A 21,420-nucleotide genomic window follows, 5' to 3' on the forward strand; every position below is an offset into this window, starting at 1 on the left:
GTCTTTGGACTGTGGGAGGAAGAAGAATTACTGTATATACTCGAGTATAAGCCGAGTTTTTCAGCATATTTTTTTGTGCTGAAAACGTCCCCCTCGGCTTATACTCGAGTCATTGAAAAAAAAAAATGTCCCCGGCCGGCCCGACATGCTCCGAGGCCATTTAGATTTAAAAATGGCGCCGCCCGGCGCCAACATGTCAGCACGCATGCGCTGCCGCCGCTCGGGAAAGTCTGTACATGTTCGGCTATTCCCGGGAATAGCCAAACATATACGTTTTTTCCCGAGCGGCGGTGGCGCATGCGCAATGACGTGTTGGTGCCGGGCGGCGCCATTTTTAAATCTAAAGCGCCTCAGGAACAGGTAAGTGAGCCTCCTACACAGCAGCACTACCTGCCATTATGTGGGGCTGCGGGCATACTACAAGAGATGCAGTGCTGCGGGCATGGTGCACCCTGCATTCTCCTGTACCATGCCCACAGCCCTGCATTTTCCTGTACCATGCCCGCAGCCCTGCATTCTCCTGTACCATGCCCACAGCCCTGCATTCTCCTGTACCATGTCCGCAGCCCTGCATTCTACTATAACATGCCCACAGCCCTGCATTCTCCTGTACCATGCCCACAGCCCTGCATCTCCTGTACCATGCCCACAGCCCTGCATTCTCCTGTAACATGCCCGCAGCCCCTGTTTTGGGTCTCGTGGTGGTCCAGTAGCTGCTGCATTTCCCACCCTAGGCTTATACTCGAGTCAATAACTTTTCCAATTTTTTGTGGTAAAATTTGGGGCCTCGGCTTATATTCAGGACGACTTATACTCGAGTATATACGGTACATGGAGAAAAACCATGCAAGCCCAGGGAGAGCATACAAACTCCAGGCAGGAAGTGTTGTGGTTGAGATACAAACTGGAGACACTAGTGCTGCTAAATGGAAGTGCTAACCACTAAGCCACTGTGCATCACCACTATGTGCACAAGACAACCTATGTGAATAAGCTTCTATTTTTGTACTTATTTTTTTACATTTTTTAATAATTTTTTTAATTTTTTTGATTATTTGTTGCAATTTTTTTATTTTTACAATGCTTTTGGGAGAGCAGTGGATGGTTTCAGTAGGGGAGCGGATGGTGTCAATAGAACAGGGAACAGTGTCTGTAGTTTTTATTTATATTATTTTATTCTTTCTTTTTTACAATCCTAGTAGGCCAATTCTGACACTTCTCTCATACAGTATATGCAAAAATCTGTGTTTTTTTGCTAGAAAATTACTTACAACCCCCAAACATTATATGTATTTGTTTAGCAGAGGAATTAGAGGAAAAAATTGCGGTCATTGCAAATTTTTATGTCACATGGTTTTTGTGCATGCCAGAGGACTTGGAAGTGACGTAGCTCCGGTACTCCAAGGCCATGAAGATGAGCAGAGGCCATCTTGTCTTCACTCATCTCTATTGCCAGCTACCAAGCTACCAGCACCGCTGGATGGGTCCCAGGCTTCACCAATCGTCAGGTAAGCCTGGGAACAATTGGGAACTGGCGGGGGGGTTAGGGTCTCCCCTCCCGCTGCTTCTAGAAATGATCCAGTAATGAATTTGCCACTTTGACCACTTTTATCTTGTAGAGAATCACCATATAAAAAACATTACTGGGGTTATGGCATATTGTTGCAGCCATAACCCCGGTATTTCACTTGCCAACCAGGATGTGATTTGTCTATGGCCTGATCGGCAAGTGGTTAAAGAGGAGCTTCAGTCAGGTTTCTAAAAATGTAAAGATAGCAGCTACAAAAACTGTAGCTGCTTACTTTAATAAACAAACACTCACCCATCCAGGTATCTAGTGCTGTCCCTACTCGGGATGGTTCTTCACTGTTCTTTGGGTCCCCGACCCTGGCATGTTAACCGTGGGAAGCCAACTCCCCACTGTGCATGCACAAGCCGCACTGCACCTTGTGAATGGACCTGCAGCCTCCTGGAACTGTGACATGCCCCAGAAGGTTGTGGGCAGGAAGGGAGGCCAAACTTCTGCTGCAATCACCTATGCAGTCGGAGCGGAAGTAGGAATAGGTACCTCTCAAAACAAGGTACCTGCTACTCTCCCCCCCCCCCCCTCAAAAATGCATTACAAATATAGCAAATGAGGGGGAGAGGAGGAAGAAAAGTTGAACTTCCATTTTTGGGTGATGTTCTGCTTTAAAGCCCACATAAAGCTACAGGTCCACCTTAGACTACCTTGTCCCCAGAGTCACAATGCAGCAGTGTGGTTTCACTGTTGAACAGTATTCCCCCCCTTGGGCAGTAGAAAAGTATCAGACCTACTGGCTGGCTTAGCAAATCATAAAACTATTCTACAGGGGGGGGGGGGGGGGCTCTAAGACACAAACACTGCTGTGTTATTGCTAGTGACAGGCTTTTTCATATTTAATATAATATAATATATAATACCATGTGATATTTATATAATTTAACATTTCCACTTTAACTGGTGGAGAAAAACCTTATCTATTGATTTGCTGAAAGACTTTTTTGTTATTTTGTATTTTTGTTAAGTAATTAATGCTTCTATTTGTTGTACACTGTTTAGTAAATAATAGGCTATACAAACCATGTCATTTGCAATTTAGGTCTGCTTTACTTGCATTTCTCTACCAGTTTGAGACTTTAGGTAATGAACCTAGAATGTTTTAGCATGCCATGCTGTTTCAAGGACAAGGGGATTTCATTTGCGCCCAGTTAACGTGTTTCTCCAGAGAGCTGATACAGGATGCTTGCATCACTGAGTAGCACTTGATTTCAAAATAGCAAACAGAACAGCCCCGTATAATATTGCATAGATTTTAAATTCTATTCTAAACTGCTATTACTAACCAAAAATGCAATGTATTCATTTCTTGTATTCTTCAGCTCCATCTAGTGTTCACTGATATGTCAACATGATACATCATGCTTGTGCTAACATACTTTGTCTTGTGTTTTGTAACTTTCTAGATATCTGCAACATAATAAAATTAGAACTGTATCTGTGAATGCATTCAGAGGACTCCACAACCTAACAAAGCTGTAAGTACCATTTAGGTTTATATGGAAATTTACCTGACAATATTTACACCTAACCAGTGGTAGTGGTTTACAAGGTGTGTTTAAAAGGTTGGTAAATGGTCCAATATGTCAACGGCAACATGGGAAAGGTGTGCACACATGCACATGACTATCCAGAGACAGGTCGGGAAGCGCCACCTTGGGTGGAGTACACATGACCATCAGGGTAAATCCATTACGAGCAGTCCAACTTAGTGAGGGTGAAAGAGTCACAGTGAAATAGAACAGTGAGTGAACATCAAGTTCTGCTACAAGTTTAAATAACCGGCAACGGAGACACATTAAATGTTAGTACAAGTGTACAGGATGGAAGCTGTGAGCAGAAAATGTGTTTACGACTGGTTCAAATGCTTTCGCGACAGGAAGGAAACTACTGAAGATGAGCCACATTCGGGTCGGCCGTCGATAAGCAGAACCCCAGACACGATCGTGCAAGTGCGACAAATGCTGCCACAAGATCGGCGACTGACTCTATGATTAGTGGCGGAGAAATTGGGAATTAGAAAGGATATGGTGCGCACCATCGTACGCGAAAATTTGGCTAAGCGTAAGATCTGTTCCCGGTTTGTGCCGCACAAGCTGACAGATAAACAGAAAGCATAATGGATGGAAACCTCTGGAGATTTTTTTACCATGTGTGACCAGATTTCATCCTTTCTGCGAACCATTGTCACAGTATGAGACCTGGGGCTACCAGTTCGATCCAAAATCCAAGCGGCAATCGATGGAATGACGTTTACTGTCTTCCCCACATCCCAAAGGAGTCACCTGCAAGTTTAAGACAATGTTTTGTCGGACATGGCAGCAATTCAAATATGTGTGACAGCGGTTCTGCGATCAGTTCCTAAAGAGGTTTTTGATGACATTTTCAAAAAGTGTGTTGTGAAAGATGGCGATTGTTTTGAAGGCCAATAAAGGCAATTTGTTTGTATCTTCTGTTTTGTTTGTTTTCTGATACCATTCACCAAACTTTTTAGACACACCTCATATGATAAATAGAGCAGAATGAACAAATTCCTACATCAACCAATTACTTTATCATTTCCAGTTAGAACGGTACTCAGGCTGTCCATACATGGCGCAAATTTCTTTCCTGCAACCACGAGAAATTTGCACGATTCCCCCATCAACACAGCCAGTGCTGACAGGGGAATCCTTCTTGCCAAGCAATTGTAGAAAAGACAATGATTAAGACAATTGGAGAAGACAATGACTATCTCTAGTGACTAAAGCAGCCGCTAGCGATAAACGTAAGAGAACCTGGCAGGCTGGTTCTACCCAAGTTGATCGATCAACTTGATACATTCAGCCTGGCCATTAACGGTTCAAATCCATGTATGGCTGGCCTTACCAGAGCATAAAAAAATTTAACCTGATCAGATGATTGACTTTATTGATTGATCGATTTATTGATTTATTACATAGGCATCAGCTTCCTGGTCTAGTATTCTGTGTTACACACATGGAAAGAAGATCATTTATGATGTCATGCTATAAAAACATGACCTGTGAATATTTCAGTCAAATAATTGGTTGACTAACTGGTAAATGGTGACGAGGGATAAATACATATGGATTTATTCCACTGATAGGCAGATCTAGCCCTCTAAATGACTGCCACTGACCACGAAAAGGCACAAAACACTTCAAGCAGACTTACACACAACACCTCTTAATCCAGATATACAATTAACCACTTAAGGACCATTTTTTGCGATACGGCACTGCGTTACTTTAACTGACAATTGCGGGGTCTAGACTATGGGTACCAAAATAAAATTTATGTCCTTTTTTTCCCCACAAAAAGAGCTTACTTTTGGTGGTATTTGATCACCTCTGCTATTTTTATTTTTTGCGCTATAAACAAACAAAAAAAAAAAAAAAAAATAGCGACAATTCTGAAAAAAAAACAATATTTTTTACTTTCTGCTATAAAACATTCCCAATAAAAATTTTTTAAAAAATCTAATTTTTTCATCAGTTTAGGCCAATATGTATTCTGCCACATATTTTTGGTAAAAAAAATTCCAATAAGTGTATATTGATTGGTTTACGCAAAAGTATTCACATCTACAAACTAGAGGATATATTTATGTCATTTTTATTTATTTTTATTTAACTAGTAATGGCGACGGTCAGCGATTTTTAGCGGGACTGCAACATTGCAGCGGACAGATCAGACACCTAACTGACATTTTTGACATTTTTGAGGGGACCAGTGACATTACTACAGTAATCAGTGCTAAAAATATGCACTGTTACTGTAATAATGACACTGGCAGGGAAGGGGTTAACAAAGGGTTAAGTGCTTTCTAACTTTATGGGGGATCGACTCACTGGATGAACACAAAGACCTGTGTTCCTAAATAGGAGGAATACAGGATCCCTGTGTTCATCTGTGACAGAATAGCGGTCTGCCTTGTTTACATAGGCCAGCCTTTTTCAACCAGGGTGCCCAGGCATCCTGGGGTGCCTTGAGGTTTCTGTAGGGGTGCCTTGGCAAAATGCCTAAAATTTACCCCAAAATTGTATATAAATGGGTGGGTGGATTGAACCTGCCTTTTAGTTACACAAAGCGACAGGTTTCCATTGCACACCATTAAAAAGTTTCTAGCTGCCAACCTCCTAATGACCAATGACATCATCAGTTGATAAGGAGGATGTTAGTTGCCTACCTATCATCCTTGTTTGACCCTCCCTTGCCTCTATCCACCAGCTTTGGGCTCTCAAAACTGAAGAAGAGAAAAATTGGAATACTTGTCAGTGGGTGTCCAACATGTATTAATGTTGCTGCATTATGCAAAATTATCAGAATACTTTTTACATTTTAGAAAGGGGCACCTCAAGACTGTCCATAATTTTAGAGGGTGCCTCGAGATTGTCCATAATTTTAAAGGGTGCCTTGACTGAAAAATGTTGAGAAACACTGACATAGGCAGACTGCAGTTCTGTCTCCACAGGGAGTGATCGCGGCCGCCGGACCCTCACCCTCTGGCCAATCGGCGCATGTGCGCGCCCCCATTATTTGTTACACAAAGAGACGTACAGGTACATCGTCTTGCGTAATAGAGCCGATCTGCCGCCATATAACTACGGCGGCTGATCGGCAATAGTAAAAAGTCAGTAAATGTATGATTACATACAGTTTAACCACTTAAGGCCTGGAAGGTTTTTCCCCCTTAATTACCAGGCCAGGCCATTTTTTGCAATACAAACAAAGAAAGAGCGACAATTTTGAAAAAAAAAAAAACATTTTTTCTTTTTGCTATAAAACATTCCCAATAAAAAAAAAATCCATTTTTTTTCATCAATTTAGGCCGATATGTATTCTGCTACATATTTTTGGTAAAAAAAAGTCCCAATAAGTGTATATTTATTGGTTTGCGCAAAAGTTATCGAGTCTACAAACTAGGAGATAGATTTATGTCCTTTTTATTTATTTATTTATTTATTTTTTACTAGTAAGGGTGGAGATCAGCGATCTTTAGCAGGACTGCAACATTGCAGCAGACAGATCACTTAACTGACACTTTTGGGGGGACCATTGACATTACTACAGTAATCAGTGCTAAAAATTTGCACTGTTACTGTCCTAATGACATAGCAGGGAAGGGGTTAACACCAGGGGCGATCAAAGGGTTTAAATTTGTGCCTGGGGGGTGTTTTCTAACTGTGTGAGGGTTGTAATCACTGGATGAACACAGAGACCTGTGTTCCTACATAACCATTAATAAATTAGCTAACTCAACAGCAGGTTGGAAGGGGGCCAGCTGACAGTTAATTAGGTCTCTCGCAGCTGTATGAACCATTCGCCAAACGACCAACCATTAGGTCCAAGTAATGGTGCAGTCCACGTGACAGGGGCAAGCATAAATTAAGGAGGAACAGTTAGTCCACCAAGGAAGTCACAAAGTGGAACACTGGTTATAAAAAATAGCTTTATTAGAAAATTTCCCAATCAAAAATAAACAGCAACAGTACATAAGCCTTCCCCCCACCTTGTTTAAAATAATGACAACGTTGTCAAAAAGGGTAAGCAGCTGCGAATGCAATCAAAACTACATACACACAGTCACTCATAATAAACCACTAGATCAGGCTGAAAAGTTCCTACATTTAATTGAACATCACTCCTTCAATGTGATTATTTGAAACTCAAGTCCATCCCTGAGATGATATAATAAGATACCAGGGTGTTCAGTGGAAGGACAAGAGGACTGTGTGTCAGATAGACTAGTGGGTAGAAGAGGAGACTTCTTGGTTATCTTCCCTAAGCAGAAGTTCAATATGGTAATGTGGTATGCTTAGCAGCAAGTCCCAAAAGTTACTCTACCGGAGGTCCGGGCTCCTTACTAAAATGGAATCATAGTATCAAGGATCTGGGTGCAAAGCAAATGAGTCCTGGGTATCCCTAAGACTGTATAGGAATTGGGAGAGGGGAGGATGACACTGCGGGAGTAGCCCACTGCCTCGTGCATGCAGACATCTCCCATACTTGAGGTCAGCCCTGTGCTCACATCCACTCCGCACCGGCATCCAGGCATCCACTAGTCCGAATTGTGTTCAGCTATCACCTTATCCTCTGCGCATGCTCAGAGTCGCTATCCAGAAGGAGACGTCACGGGTGTGATGACGACACTCTGATGTATTTCGTTAGCCAATCAATGCTATCTTCTTCAGAGCAAGCAGGGGTTTGCAGACAGCGGCGTAAATAACATCTGGTCCTCGTAATAATGGATTTTGGCCACTAGATGTCATGCATTCTCATACACCCTCTCATGGTTCATCACTGTTAGGGATACAAATGGTAGCCTGAGGCCAGAGGAAGGCCCCACGTGTGCCGGAAGGCAGGGCTTAGAAGGGAACACCTAAGGTAAGTGACACAGGCTAACCTGAGGTGCGGAATCTAAGTATCCACTGGTTTTCACCAGAGCCTCTAGTGGTGAGGATGGACTTCGCTGCATGTGAATACCAGGTCGCGACCTCAGGGTCGCCCCACCAAGGGGGAAACCGGTCAAGATCTGAAGGCAGATAAGCAGACAAGGGAGATCCGAGACAATGGTCAAACAAGCCGAGGGTCAGGACAGGCAGCAGGTCAACTTGGACAGGAACAAGTCAAAGGTCAAAACGGGTATCAAGCAGGTAACAGGACGCAGGTTTCAGGAACACCGGAGGATCTGCTGACAAGACAACAAAGACATAGTGCTGCTGAGGTGTTTAAATAACGCAGCCTGTTGCCAATTACTGCAATTAGTCTGCACTAGGTTAACCCTTTAGATGGCAGACTCATGGCAGAACATCAGTGTGCTCAAGGAGTGTTCCTAACAATCACAAAGAGACAGGACATTTAAAAAAAAGTGAACTTAAAGTAGAAGTAAACCCTCCTGTCATTTTCAGCCAAGGAAGCTGCCATCTTGGCCTCTGTTTAATCTTCAATTGCCATTATGCTGCACATGTGATCAGTTATGATACCAGCCATTGGATAGTTTGACAGTTTGGTTGACAGCACAAGCAAATGTAACAGTTAGCAATCCCGGCATGCCGGGAATGTAACGGTTTTCCGAGACAGTTAAATCAATGGGTTTACTTCCGCTTTAAGGCTCCTTTCACACATACGGTCCGTTTGTCCGCTTTTCATCTATACATCGACGGATGAAAAATGGACATCAATACATCACTATGTAAAAACGGATGACAACGGATGATCATCCGTTTTCATCCGCTTCCGTCAATGTCCGTTTTTTGGAACGGATAAATACCCAATTTTTCATCCGTCAAAAAAACGGATGTAAACGGACAAACGGTCCGTTTTTCATCCGTTTTTCCATTGGTATTGGATGTAAAAAAAAAAAAACGGATGAAAAAACGAATGAAAAAATGAATGACAAAAGGATGAAAAAACAGATGAAAAAATGGATGCAAAAACAGATGAAAAACTGATACATTTTGACGTGACTGAACTGATGAACTGAACGGACCGTATGTGTGAAAGGGGCCTTACAACTGAATGAATAATTATGTTAGATTTCAGCCAAGAGAGCCAAACATGGACATATTAAAGAAATAGGGGAATAAGCAAATAGACAGGATCAAACATTCCAAGAAGAGTAGGATTTGTTCCGCCCATTCAATACAAGGAATAGCATAACATTAGATCATGCCTCCAAAAAGGGTTGTAAGTTGCATTCATGGTTTAACCGATTAGGGACTAAGGAACCAAGTATATAGCTCCACATTTTCTCCTTCTGAAGGAGAATAGTGTCAAAGACAGCTCTTCTAGTTGGTAAATTCAGCACGTAGATACCCTTCACTTTAAACCCTTTGGGATCACCTTGGTGGAACTGGGTAAAGTGCATTGCAAGAAGTCGTTCATCATGTTTCTTCCTAATGCTAGTGATGTGTTCGCCAATTCTGACGTGGAGTTGTCTCTTTGTTTTTCCCACATACATCTTGTTGAAGGATCAAATCAGCGCATAAATTACCCTAGTTGTAGAGTAATTAATGAACTGATGAATTTTGAGTTTTTTTCATCCTGTCAAAATTAGCAAACACATCAGCTTTTAAAATAATTTTACATATCTGGCAGTGTCCACAAGTATGCATCCCACAGAGGGGAGTAAGGTCAGTCAGCCAACTTTTTATCAGAGTTCACTGATATTTTGAGTGGACCAAACAATCATTATGGTTACGGGCCCTAAGTGATTTCTGTCAGTGCCAATCAGTGCAGCCTATCAGTGATGCCTATCAGTGCCACCTAGCAGTGTCCATCAGTGCCGTCTATCAGTCCCCATCAGTACCACCTATCAGTGCCATCAGTGCTGCCTGTTAGTGCCATCCATCAGTGCCACCTATCAGTGCCCATCATCGTGGCCCATCAGTGCCCATAAGTGCCACATATCAGTGCAGCCTGATCAGTGTCTCCTAATTAGTGCTGCCTCATCAGTGCCCATCAGTGCAACCTATCAGTGCCCATCAGTGCAGCCTAACGGTGCAGTCTCATCAGCGCACATTAGTGAAGGAGAAAAATTACATATTTACAAAATGTTATATATATATATTGTTTTTTTTATTGTGCAAAATGTTTTTGTATAGCAAAAAAATAAAAAACCCAGTGGTGATTAAAGAGGTTGTAAACCCCTGGGGGGTGGGACTTGTAAGATAAAGGCTTAATGAGCTAGTATGCATCGCATACTAGTAGCTAACGGCTACCATTTGTATCCCTAACAGTGATGAACCATGAGAGGGTGTATGAGAATGCATGACATCTAGTGGCCAAAATCCATTATTACGAGGACCAGATGTTATCGCATACTAGCTCATTATGAAATACCTACCTTAGAATGAAGCTGTCTCTGTGGGGCCCGCACACCGCTGAGACAGTTGACATCTTCCCTGGTTTTTCTTCCGGGTTCTTGGGCTCCGGCGCCATCACTCCCACACATGCCCGTGGAAGCCATCGTGTATGGCACGGGCTCTGAAGGGCCGGCACTGTAAGCTGGACCTACAGAGCGCATGCGCCGATTTCATCGGCTGCATACCCTCTGAATATCTCCTAAACTGTGCAAGTTTAGGAGATATTCCCAGTACCTATAGGTAAGCCGCCTTATAGGTTTACCTGTAGGTACATGTAAAAAAGGTTTTTAAAAAAGTTTACTTCCTCTTTAACCAGTTCTGGCCTGGAAGGATTTGCCCCCTTAATGACCAGGCCATTTTTTGTGATTCGGCACTGCGTCCTTTAAAAGAAAATTGTGCGGCCATGCGGCACGATACCAGAATAAAATCGATGTCCTTTTTTTCCACAAATAGAGCTTTCTTTTGGTGGGATTTGATCACCTGTGGGATTTTTATTTTTTGCGATATAAACAAAAAAAGAGCGACAATTCAGAAAAAAACTATATTTTTCACATTCTGCTATATAACATTTAAAAAAAAAATGTAAAAATCTAATTTTTTCATCCTCTTAGGCCAATTTATATTCTGCTATATATTTTGGTAAAAAAAAAATCACAAGAAGCGTATTTTGATTGCTTTGCACAAAAGTTATCGCGTCTACAAACTAGGGGAAAGATTTATGTGATTTTTTTTTTTTTTACTAGTAATGGCAGTGATCTGTCATTTTTAGCAGGACTGCGACATTGCGGCGGACAGATCGAACCCCTAACTGACATTTTTGGGGGAACCAGTGACATTACTACAGTAATCAGTGCTAAAAATATGCACTGTTACTGTAATAATGACATTGGCAGGGAAAGGGTTAGCCTAGTGCAGGGGTACTCAAATGTAAACTTGAAAGGTCCACTTACAAATTTTCCATTCAGTCTGAGGTCCGGAAAAGTGACCGTCAAATTCCAAATAAAGAACGCCAACAACAAAAAAAGGCATTCCCCAAAACTTGCCCCCATCCAATGCAGAGAGACCATTGTGCGTGCCCCCATTAATGCAGAGTGACCATGTGCGCGTCCCCATTAATGCAGAGCGACCAGTGTGTGTGCCTCCATTAATGCAGAGTGACCATGTGCGTGCCCCCATTAATGCAGAGTGACCATGTGCGTGCCCCCATTAATGCAGAGCGACCATGTGTGTGCCCCTATTAATGCAGAGCGTGTCCCCATTAATGCAGAGTGACCATGTGCGTGCCCCCATTAATGCAGAGCAACCATGTGCGTGCCCCCATTAATGCAGAGCGACCATGTGCGTGCCCCCATTAATGCAGAGCGACCATGTGTGTGCCCCCATTAATGCAGAGCGACCATGTGCGTGCCCCCATTAATGCAGATTGACCAGTGTGTGTGCCCCCATTAATGCAGAGTGACCACGTGCGTGCCCCCATTAATGCAGAGCGACCATGTGCGTGCCCCCATTAATGCAGAGGGACCAGTGTGTATGCCCCCAATAATGCAGAGTGACCAGTGTGCATGCCCCCAATAATGCAGAGTGACCATTGTGCGCACCCCCAATAATGCAGAGTGACCATGTGCGTGCCCCCAATAATGCAGAGTGACCAGTGTGTGTGCCCCCAATAATGCAGAGTGACCAGTGTGTGTGCCCCCAATAATGCAGAGTGACCAGTGTGTGTGCCCCCAATAATGCAGAGTGACCAGTGTGCGTGCCCCCAATAATGCAGAGTGACCAGTGTGCGTGCCCCCAATAATGCAGTGACCAGTGTGCGTGCCCCCAATATTGCAGATTGACCAGTGTGTGTGCCCCCAATAATGCAGAGTGACCAGTGTGCGTGCCCCCAATAATGCAGAGTGACCATTGTGCGTGCCCCCAATAATGCAGAGTGACCAGTGTGTGTGCCCCCAATAATGCAGAGTGACCAGTGTGCGTGCCCCCAATAATGCAGTGACCAGTGTGCGTGCCCCCAATATTGCAGATTGACCAGTGTGTGTGCCCCCAATAAATCAGAGTGACCAGTGTGCGTGCCCCCAATAATGCAGAGTGACCATGTGCGTGCCCCCAATAATGCAGAGTGACCAGTGTGTGTGCCCCCAATAAATCAGAGTGACCAGTGTGCGTGCCCCCAATAAATCAGAGTGACCAGTGTGTGTGCCCCCAATAATGCAGTGACCAGTGTGCATGCCCCAAATATTGCAGATTGACCAGTGTGTGTGCCCCCAATAAATCAGAGTGACCAGTGTGTGTGCCCCCCAATAATGCAGTGACCAGTGTGCGTGCCCCCAATAATGCAGAGTGACCAGTGTGTGTGCCCCCAATAAATCAGAGTGACCAGTGTGCGTGCCCCCAATAATGCAGAGTGACCAGTGTGTGTGCCCCCAATAATGCAGTGACCAGTGTGCGTGCCCCCAATATTGCAGATTGACCAGTGTGTGTGCCCCCAATAAATCAGAGTGACCAGTGTGTGTGCCCCCAATAATGCAGTGACCAGTGTGCGTGCCCCCAATAATGCAGAGTGACCAGTGTGTGTGCTCCCAATAAATCAGAGTGACCAGTGTGTGTGCCCCCAATAAATCAGAGTGACCAGTGTGTGTGCCCCAAATAAATCAGAGTGACCAGTGTGTGTGCCCCCAATAAATCAGAGTGGCCAGTGTGTGTGCCCCCAATAATGCAGTGACCAGTGTGCGTGCCCCCAATATTGCAGATTGACCAGTGTGCGTGCCCCCAATAATGCAGTGACCAGTGTGTGTGCCCCCAATATTGCAGATTGACCAGTGTGCGTGCCCCCATTAATCTGGACCGCCAAAGCGGTCTGCTTCCTTCTGTCATCAGCGGGGGGGGAGAGGATCGGGAGGATCGGAGTGGCTGTGTTTTACACTTACACCGCTGCATGATTACAAAAAGCCGAGTACAAGTTCTTCTTACCCGACGGAGAGGATGTCCTACAAAGTCCCGCCTCCTGGACACCGGCTCCTATGATAGACGTCACCAGTGTTCTGTCTATTATAGGTAAGAGCCGGCCCAGGAGGCGGGACTTTGTAGGACATCCTCTCCGCCGCAGAAGAACTTGTACTCGGCTTTCTTGCAGCGCTGTAAGTGTAAAACACAGCCACTCCTATCCTCCCGATCCTCTCCATTCTGCCCCCCGCTGAGACAGAAGGAAGCAGACTGCTTCGGCGGTCAAGATTTTAATCTTTGTGGGTCCGGAGGCGGCCCGGAGTCCGCCTATTGAGGACCCCGGGCCTAGTGGGTGATCAATGGGTTAAATGTAAGCCTAGGGGAGTGATTACTAACTGGGGGGGGTTGGGTTTTTGAAATGACCATAGAGACCTGTGATCCTGTATAGAAGGATCACAGGTGCTCTGTGATCATTTCAGAGCGAACAACAGTCAGCTGTGTTTACAACATCTGCCTGTTCTTCTCTCTCAGCGGGGAGTGATCGCGGGTGGCCGGCAGCAATCACGGCCACCAGCCCCATGCATCGGCATCCCCTCACCCCCAGAACCACGCGTGTGACCAATGTATCCTTACATCAGTCTGCTCAGGAGGGGCTGCCTGCCGCAGTATATCTACGGTGGGAGGTCCGGAACTGGTTAAATACCACCAAAAGAAAGCTTTAACTGTCTCAAAAAAATGGTAAAAATGTAGTTTGGGTGCAATGTTGCATGACTGCACAATTGTCATGGGCAGGAATGGGGTGAAAGTGCCCAGTAGGCAAGTGGGTAATCTCCAATGTTTAATAATAGGGAGAGGAGAACAAGATGTATTGAGCTGTGAGAGAATGACTTGAACAAATTCAGTGCTCCTGCTTTGAATTTTGAGAATGAATTACTCCTGCAGCAACAGATATTAGTTAGGGCTTAATAAGAATTATTATTATACAGGATTTACAGTATATAGCGCCAACAGTTTGCGCAGAGCTTTACAATACGAGGGAAGACAATTCCTGAGGGAAGGCAAATTACTGCCTTTTAAGAGTATGTAAATACATAAACGCCCAAAACTCCCCTTCAAAATACACCTATCACACCCTAAACACCTATAGCCATTTAAAGTGAACCTATTATGTGTAAAAATATCTATAGGGCATATGTGTTTAGACTCTGTATTTGACACTACCTTGTCCTCCTACTGCATGCTGTGGTTCGTACATACCTGGAGGACAAACTATAGCACCTATCACATGCTGTATCTCCTGTTTATGGTTTGTACATAATAACTATAGGACAAACACACTGGTAGGTGAATTTACAGTGAGTTGCAGAGGGAGCAAGGATTCATCACACCCAAAAGTGTTGAATACCCGCAAATGTCAGGAGCAGCATAGCAATGAAGATACAAGCTGCCAGAAAGGTAAGTACAGATGCTCTTGTTATACAAGTTTTCCTAACCTAAATGTGACCCCAGAAAATCTAAAACCTATGCCAAATAATTATAGTGAGCATGATATAGGTACCAGAAAATAGCACCATTCTTTGAACATTTCATCTCACAAATGGCTTGTTTGCATTCTGTTTTAAAGAAGTTTCTTGAGACATAAACTAAACATTTGGTAGCAATTGTACATGTATGTGAAATCCTATTTTAGGATGGGAGATGTTAATTTGATTTGATGCATTGCAGAGTCAGGCAAGCAGTCACGTTATTTCAATACCTTTGCACCCAGAACTGGATTTCTGCATAGCCAACAATGGTGGCAATCTTGGGTAGCAGGACTACCAGCGACAGTACACACAGTTATCCATGCATTGAGTTTCCTTAAAAAAGACATGCTGTTGTATGTTCTTTTTGTCTAGGTTTATTGTCTCTTCTTCCCTTGTGCCTTGTGTAGCATGCTAGTGTGATACCAAGGCTGCCAAGTCCACCAGGGTAGTAGGCAGCAAAGGAGTTGGAGGTGTCAGCAGATAACTATTCTTTTGGGCAAATTTTTCAAAGAATTTACATTGTACAATTCTGAGAAGCTTTCTTAAAGTGTAAGTTCACATTTAGTTACTTTTTACAAAATGCCCCCTTTACAATTCTAAATCCCACAAATATTTAATGCCAGCATTCCTTATTTTAATATGTTGCTATAGCTTTACTTTACATATGCAGCCGTTGGGGCCTCTCAACAGAAACTACCGGCCCCTCGATTTCTCTCTGTTCTGCCATTTGAAGGATGCACTGGACTATACAAGTTTGGCCTCCTAGCGGCTGTTCCGGCCCATTCAACCTTTATGTATGTGTTTAATCTAAAGACCACTGAACAGACATTTTCACTATATGTGAATAGGGATGATCGAACATTTCAAAAGTTCGGTTCGGCCAGAACATCCAAACTTCCCGAAAGTTCGACCCAGGTTTCAGAACCCCATTGAAATCAATGGGACCCGAACTTCGGTAATCAAAAAACACAATTTTGAAGCCCTAAAACCCAATAAATGCCCCTAAAAAGTGCCTAGGGTTCTGAGTCATGCCCCAGGGACTATTAATCACACAAAAAAAGTTCTTAAAAATTGTCATTTTTGATAGAGAGCCAATTATTGCAAAAATTAAAAAAAAAAAAAAAATCTTTTGATTTAGTGTCTGGGGGGTCTAAAAAGTGTACCTGTGAAGTTTCAGCTCTGTAGCATGTCCAGAACCAGAAAAAAAAGATTGTTTGTATTAGGTCACTTATAGAACAGGGATATGGCTCCGCTATTTTCACACCTTGCCGGTTTTGTAGCAAGCGTTTTTTTGGGCATTTTTTGGGGGACTTTGAAAGCAGGCAAAACATCTGAACTTCTGTGTAGGGGTATATATACATACACCCATGTCTGTATGTATACACATATATAGGTGTGAAAATAGCAGAACACTATGCTTGCGCTAATGAAATAATGAACACCAATATGTCTCCGCTCCTATCACACCTATATATGTGTATGTGTAAAATACATATAAGTGTGTGTGTATATATACCCCTATACAGAAGTTCAGATGTTTTGCCTGCCTCCAAAGACCCCCAAAAAATGCCCAAAAAAACCCCTGCAATAACACACCTGGGCGTTTTTCTTTGGCGCAGGCATTTTTTTGGGCATTTTTTTATGGTGTCTTTGGAGGCAGGCAAAACATCTGAACTTCTGTATAGGGGTATATATACACACACACTTATATGTATTTATACACATACACATATATAGGTGTGATAGGAGCGATAGGAGCGGAGACATATGCCTGTTAATTATTTTATTAGCGCAAGCATAGTGTTCTGCTACTTTCACACCTATGTATGTGTAGGTGTATATATACATACATGTGTGTGTATATATACCCCTATACAGAAGTTCAGATGTTTTGCCTGCCTCCAAAGACCCACAAAAAATGCCCAAAAAAATGCCTGCGCCAAAAAAAATGCCCAGGTGTGTTGTTGCAGGCTTTTTTTTTTTTTGGCATTTTTTGTGGGTCTTTGGAGGCAGGCAAAACATCTGAACTTATGTATAGGGGTATATATAAACACACACTTATATGTATTTTACACATACACATATATAGGTGTGATAGGAGCGGAGACATATCGGTGTTCATTATTTCATTAGCGCAAGTATAGTGTTCTGCTCCTTTCACACCTGTATATGTGTATGTGTATATATACAGACATGGGTGTATGTATATATACCCCTGCACAGAAGTTCAGATGTCATGCCTGACTCCAAACATCTCCTCAAAAAAGCCCTATAAACGCCTGCAGAAAAAAGCAAGCTGACCGACGAGAAGCCATATCCCTGCTCTGAAAGTGACCTAAGAGAAACAATCTTTTCTCTATAGCGGTCACCCTGATATGGAAGGGTTTTGTCACCCTGCCATAGCAGTCAGAGTCAGTTAACCCTACACTACACTACGGTCCCCTTACACTTAAAACTTTCCCTGCAGAAACTAGATTATTAAAACTAACTATAGTGGAAAATAGCATCCTAACTACACTAGATATCCCTTTCCTCACACTAAAAATTGCTAAATGACACTTTGTAGCAGAAGTAACAGAACTGCTTCCACTCTCTTCCACGTCCCTGTATTACAATGCTAGGAATTTGGCGGGGGCTATCTTATATACTGGGGGGCGTATTCACTAATGATTGGCATATGGACCCGCTAGTCACTCCAATCACATTCCTAGCATTCTCCTGCCCCCTCAATTGGCTTTTACTGATGGTTCTGGTCCAATCACTGGCTTTTAAAGCCCATTTCCTGTACCATTGCATTTTGGTCGGTTCTGGTTGCCGAATTCCGAACTTTTTGGGCAAAAAGTTCTAAATTCGGCCGAACCTCGAACACCCAATGTTCCGGTCGAACCAATGGTTCGATCATCCCTATATGTGAATACTCTTCTATTAACCACTTCAGTTCCGTAAGGTTTCACCCTCTTAATGACCAGGTTATTTTTTGGGATACGGCACTCTGTTGCTTTAACGGACAATTGCAGGATCGTGCGACGTTGTACCCAAATAAAAATTTTTCCTACAAATAGACCTTTCTTTTGGCGGTATTTGATCACCTCTGCATTTTTTATTTTTTGCGCTATAAACAAAAAAGGACCGACAATTTTGAAAAAAAAACTATATTTTTTACTATCTGCTATAAAACACATTCAATAAAAAATTAAAAAAATCTAATTTCTTTATCAGTTTAGGCCAATTTGTATTCTGCTACATATTTATGGTAAAAAAAAATCCCAAAAAGCGTATATTCATTGGTTTGCGCTAAAGGTATAGCGTCTACAAACTATGGTATAGATTTATGGACTTTTTATTTTTTTTTTGTTTTTTTTTTTTTTTTTTAGTAATGGCAGCGATCAGCGATTTTTAGCAGGACTACGACATTGCGGCGGACATATATGACACTAAGTGACACTTTTTGGGGACCAGTGACACCAATATAGTGATCAGTGCTAAGAAATATGCACTGTTACTGTATAAATGACACTGGTAGGGAAGGGGTTAACATCAGGGGTAATCAAAAGGTTAAGTGTGCTCCTAGGGAGTGCTTTCTAACTGTGGGGGGGAATGGACTGACTTCAGGGAGTGAGATCTGTGTTCCTGATTAGCAGGAACACAAGAGCTCTCTCTTCCTGTCTGACAGAATTGCGGTCTGCCTTGATTCTGAATGATCGCGAGTTGCCGGCGGCCATCGCAGCCACCGGACCGGCTGATTGGCTCCTGCTGTGTCCGATTACAGCAGGAGCGTGGCTCCGGCGGTGCACGCGTGCCCCCTAGAGCCTTTCCACAAGTATTTAATTTTGCGCTTAAGGGCCGCCCTCCCACAGTGAATATACGTGGGGCAGTCCTTAAGTGGTTAAATGACGCCAAACATAATTTTGCAATTTTTTGTTTGTTAACGTCAGTTTTGATAAGTTTGATAAGATTACGCATATACAGTATATCATATAAGGATAATAATTTCCCATATGACTTTTGTTGTTTGCTTCTTTACAGTTATTTGAGCCATAATGCAATAAGCACCCTTAAACCTGGAGTATTTCGAGATCTTCACAGGCTGGAATGGTTGTAAGTTTGAATTCAATGTGCAGTTTGTTCCATTGTTTCCATTGTTTCCATTGTTGTAATGAGTATCTTGTATGCTTTCCTGCTGTGTGCCCTTAAGATTGACCCACATCAGTTTTAGATAGCTGAACATCTATATATTAAAGTACAATCTATATTAACTGTAGAGGTCTATTCTTACATCTTTGATAGCAGTAATATAAGACTACAATAAATAGCTGTTATATTTTTGGAACATGAAACATAGACAACAATCACATAGTTTTTTTTCTTTTCTTCAAACTTCACACATCCCATTTACTCTATTTTAGCTTTACTATGTCATACTGTCCACTCATGAAAAAACGTCCACAATTGTCCACTCTCTCCCCATTCAGGGTTCCTCACATGTTTTTAGTCTAACTGCTTTTACCACCTTTACTCTAATCTCAAGGTGGCGAATGTCTGGCCTGCTAAAGTGCCAGCCTCCAAAAAAGCCTACCAAAAATGTCTCTGGAGTCTGTAAAAGCAACCTGGGTAATTTAAATAGGAATCAAATTCCTAACTGTATAACTATACAATACTATCATTTTACAACATTTTCAAGCAGCATAATGTGATTTCATTGTCCTATTGTGGTTACCACCAGAAAAAAAAGTGACAGCAAATGGAGGGCTGAAATTAACAAATTGATGGATAGAGGAAACTAATTAGTTATTCATCTCCTTGCTATTGGCATGGTCAGACAGCAATGGGGGGCTGTCGACCACACTAGTTTAGCAACAGGCCATGGAGCAGAAAAGGACTGAGTGCTCCATGCATTAGCTCCCTTACGGGATTCAAAAATACTTTTTAAATTCTTCTGTTAGCACTGACTAAACCACCACACAGCTCATAATAGCTATAGGTAATTCCTTACTTATCAGTATTTACTGAGTGCATTGAATTTCCAGATCGGTTAAAGAAGTCCTAAACTTTTTGCATGCATTAGCAGATATACAGTAATTACCCAAAAAAACAAATTTGCTATCCATTTGTTCAGTATCTCCATAAATAATTCCATGTGCCATTGACAGGTTATGGAGTTTGTACAAAGGAAGATTATCTGCAAATGTAAATAAGAAACCATCAGGTGTATCTAAACCAATAAAACAAAAATGCAATATTCTGCAATCTGCCAGTCCTTATATGTGGTGGCTGAATTTATCTTATTTATCCCTTATTTCCACCTGGTGGTCCAGCAAAAACGTCACTCCACTGTACAGTGCATTGCTAAAGTATTCGGCCCCCTTGAACTTTTCGACCTTTTGCCACATTTCAGGCTTCAAACATAAAGATATAAAACTGTAACTTTTTGTGAAGAATCAACAAGTTAATGTGGAATTAAATTTATTGGATATTTCAAACTTTTTTAACAAAAAAAAAACTGAAAAATTGTGCATGCAAAATTATTCAGCCCCCTTAAGTTAATACTTTGTAGCGCCACCTTTTGCTGCGATTACAGCTGTAAGTCGCTTGGGATATGTCTCTATCAGTCTTACACATCGAGAGACTGAAATGTTTGCCCCTTTCTCCTTGCAAAACAGCTCAAGCTCAGTGAGGTTGGATGGAGAGCGTTTGTAAACAGCAGTTTTCAGTTCTTTCCACAGATTCTCGATTGGATTCAGGTCTGGACTTTGACTTGGCCATTCTAACACCTGGATATGTTTATTTGTGAACCATTCCATTGTAGATTTTGCTTTATGTTTTGGATCATTGTCTTATTGGAAGACAAATCTCCGTCCCAGTCTCAGGTCTTTTGCAGACTCCATCAGGTTTTCTTCCAGAATGGTCCTGTATTTGCAGACTCCATCAGGTTTTCTTCCAGAATGGTCCTGTATTTGGCTCCATCCATCTTCCCATCAAATTTAACCATCTTCCCTGTCCCTGCTGAAGAAATGCAGGCCCAAACCATGATGCTGCCACCACCATGTTTGACAGTGGGGATGGTGTGTTCAGGGTGATGAGCTGTGTTGCTTTTACGCCAAACATAACGTTTTGCATTGTTGCCAAAAAGTTCGATTTTGGTTTCATCTGACCAGAGCACCTTCTTTCACATGTTTGGTGTGTCTCCCAGGTGGCTTGTGGCAAACTTTAAACTACACTTTTTATGGATATCTTTAAGAAATGGCTTTCTTCTTGCCACTCTTCCATAAAGGCCAGATTTGTGCAGTATACGACTGATTGTTGTCCTATGGACAGAGTCTCCCACCTCAGCTGTAGATCCAGAGTGATCATGGGCCTCTTGGCTACATCTCTGATCAGTCTTCTCCTTGTATTAGCTGAAAGTTTAGAGGGACGGCCAGGTCTTCGTAGATTTGCAGTGGTCTGATACTCCTTCCATTTCAATATTATCAATTGCACAGTGCTCCTTGGGATGTTTAAAGCT

At 42.6% G+C, this 21,420-nt stretch overlaps 1 protein-coding gene across 2 annotated transcripts in view; it reads left to right on the top strand.

Annotated features, from left to right (window-relative positions):
- RXFP1 (relaxin family peptide receptor 1) overlaps nt 1–21,420 on the top strand; it is a 567,744-nt gene that overhangs the window by 441,119 nt on the left and 105,205 nt on the right. For both annotated transcript variants that reach the window (XM_082253060.1, XM_082253061.1), the window contains exons 6-7: nt 2,986–3,057; nt 18,945–19,016. In XM_082253060.1, the coding sequence (XP_082109186.1) occupies nt 2,986–3,057; nt 18,945–19,016 (144 nt within the window). The remainder of the gene's footprint in view (nt 1–2,985; nt 3,058–18,944; nt 19,017–21,420) is intronic.

This window comes from Pelophylax lessonae, assembly GCF_965119305.1.
Source record: "Pelophylax lessonae genome assembly, chromosome: 1".
Classification (NCBI taxonomy): domain Eukaryota; kingdom Metazoa; phylum Chordata; class Amphibia; order Anura; family Ranidae; genus Pelophylax; species Pelophylax lessonae.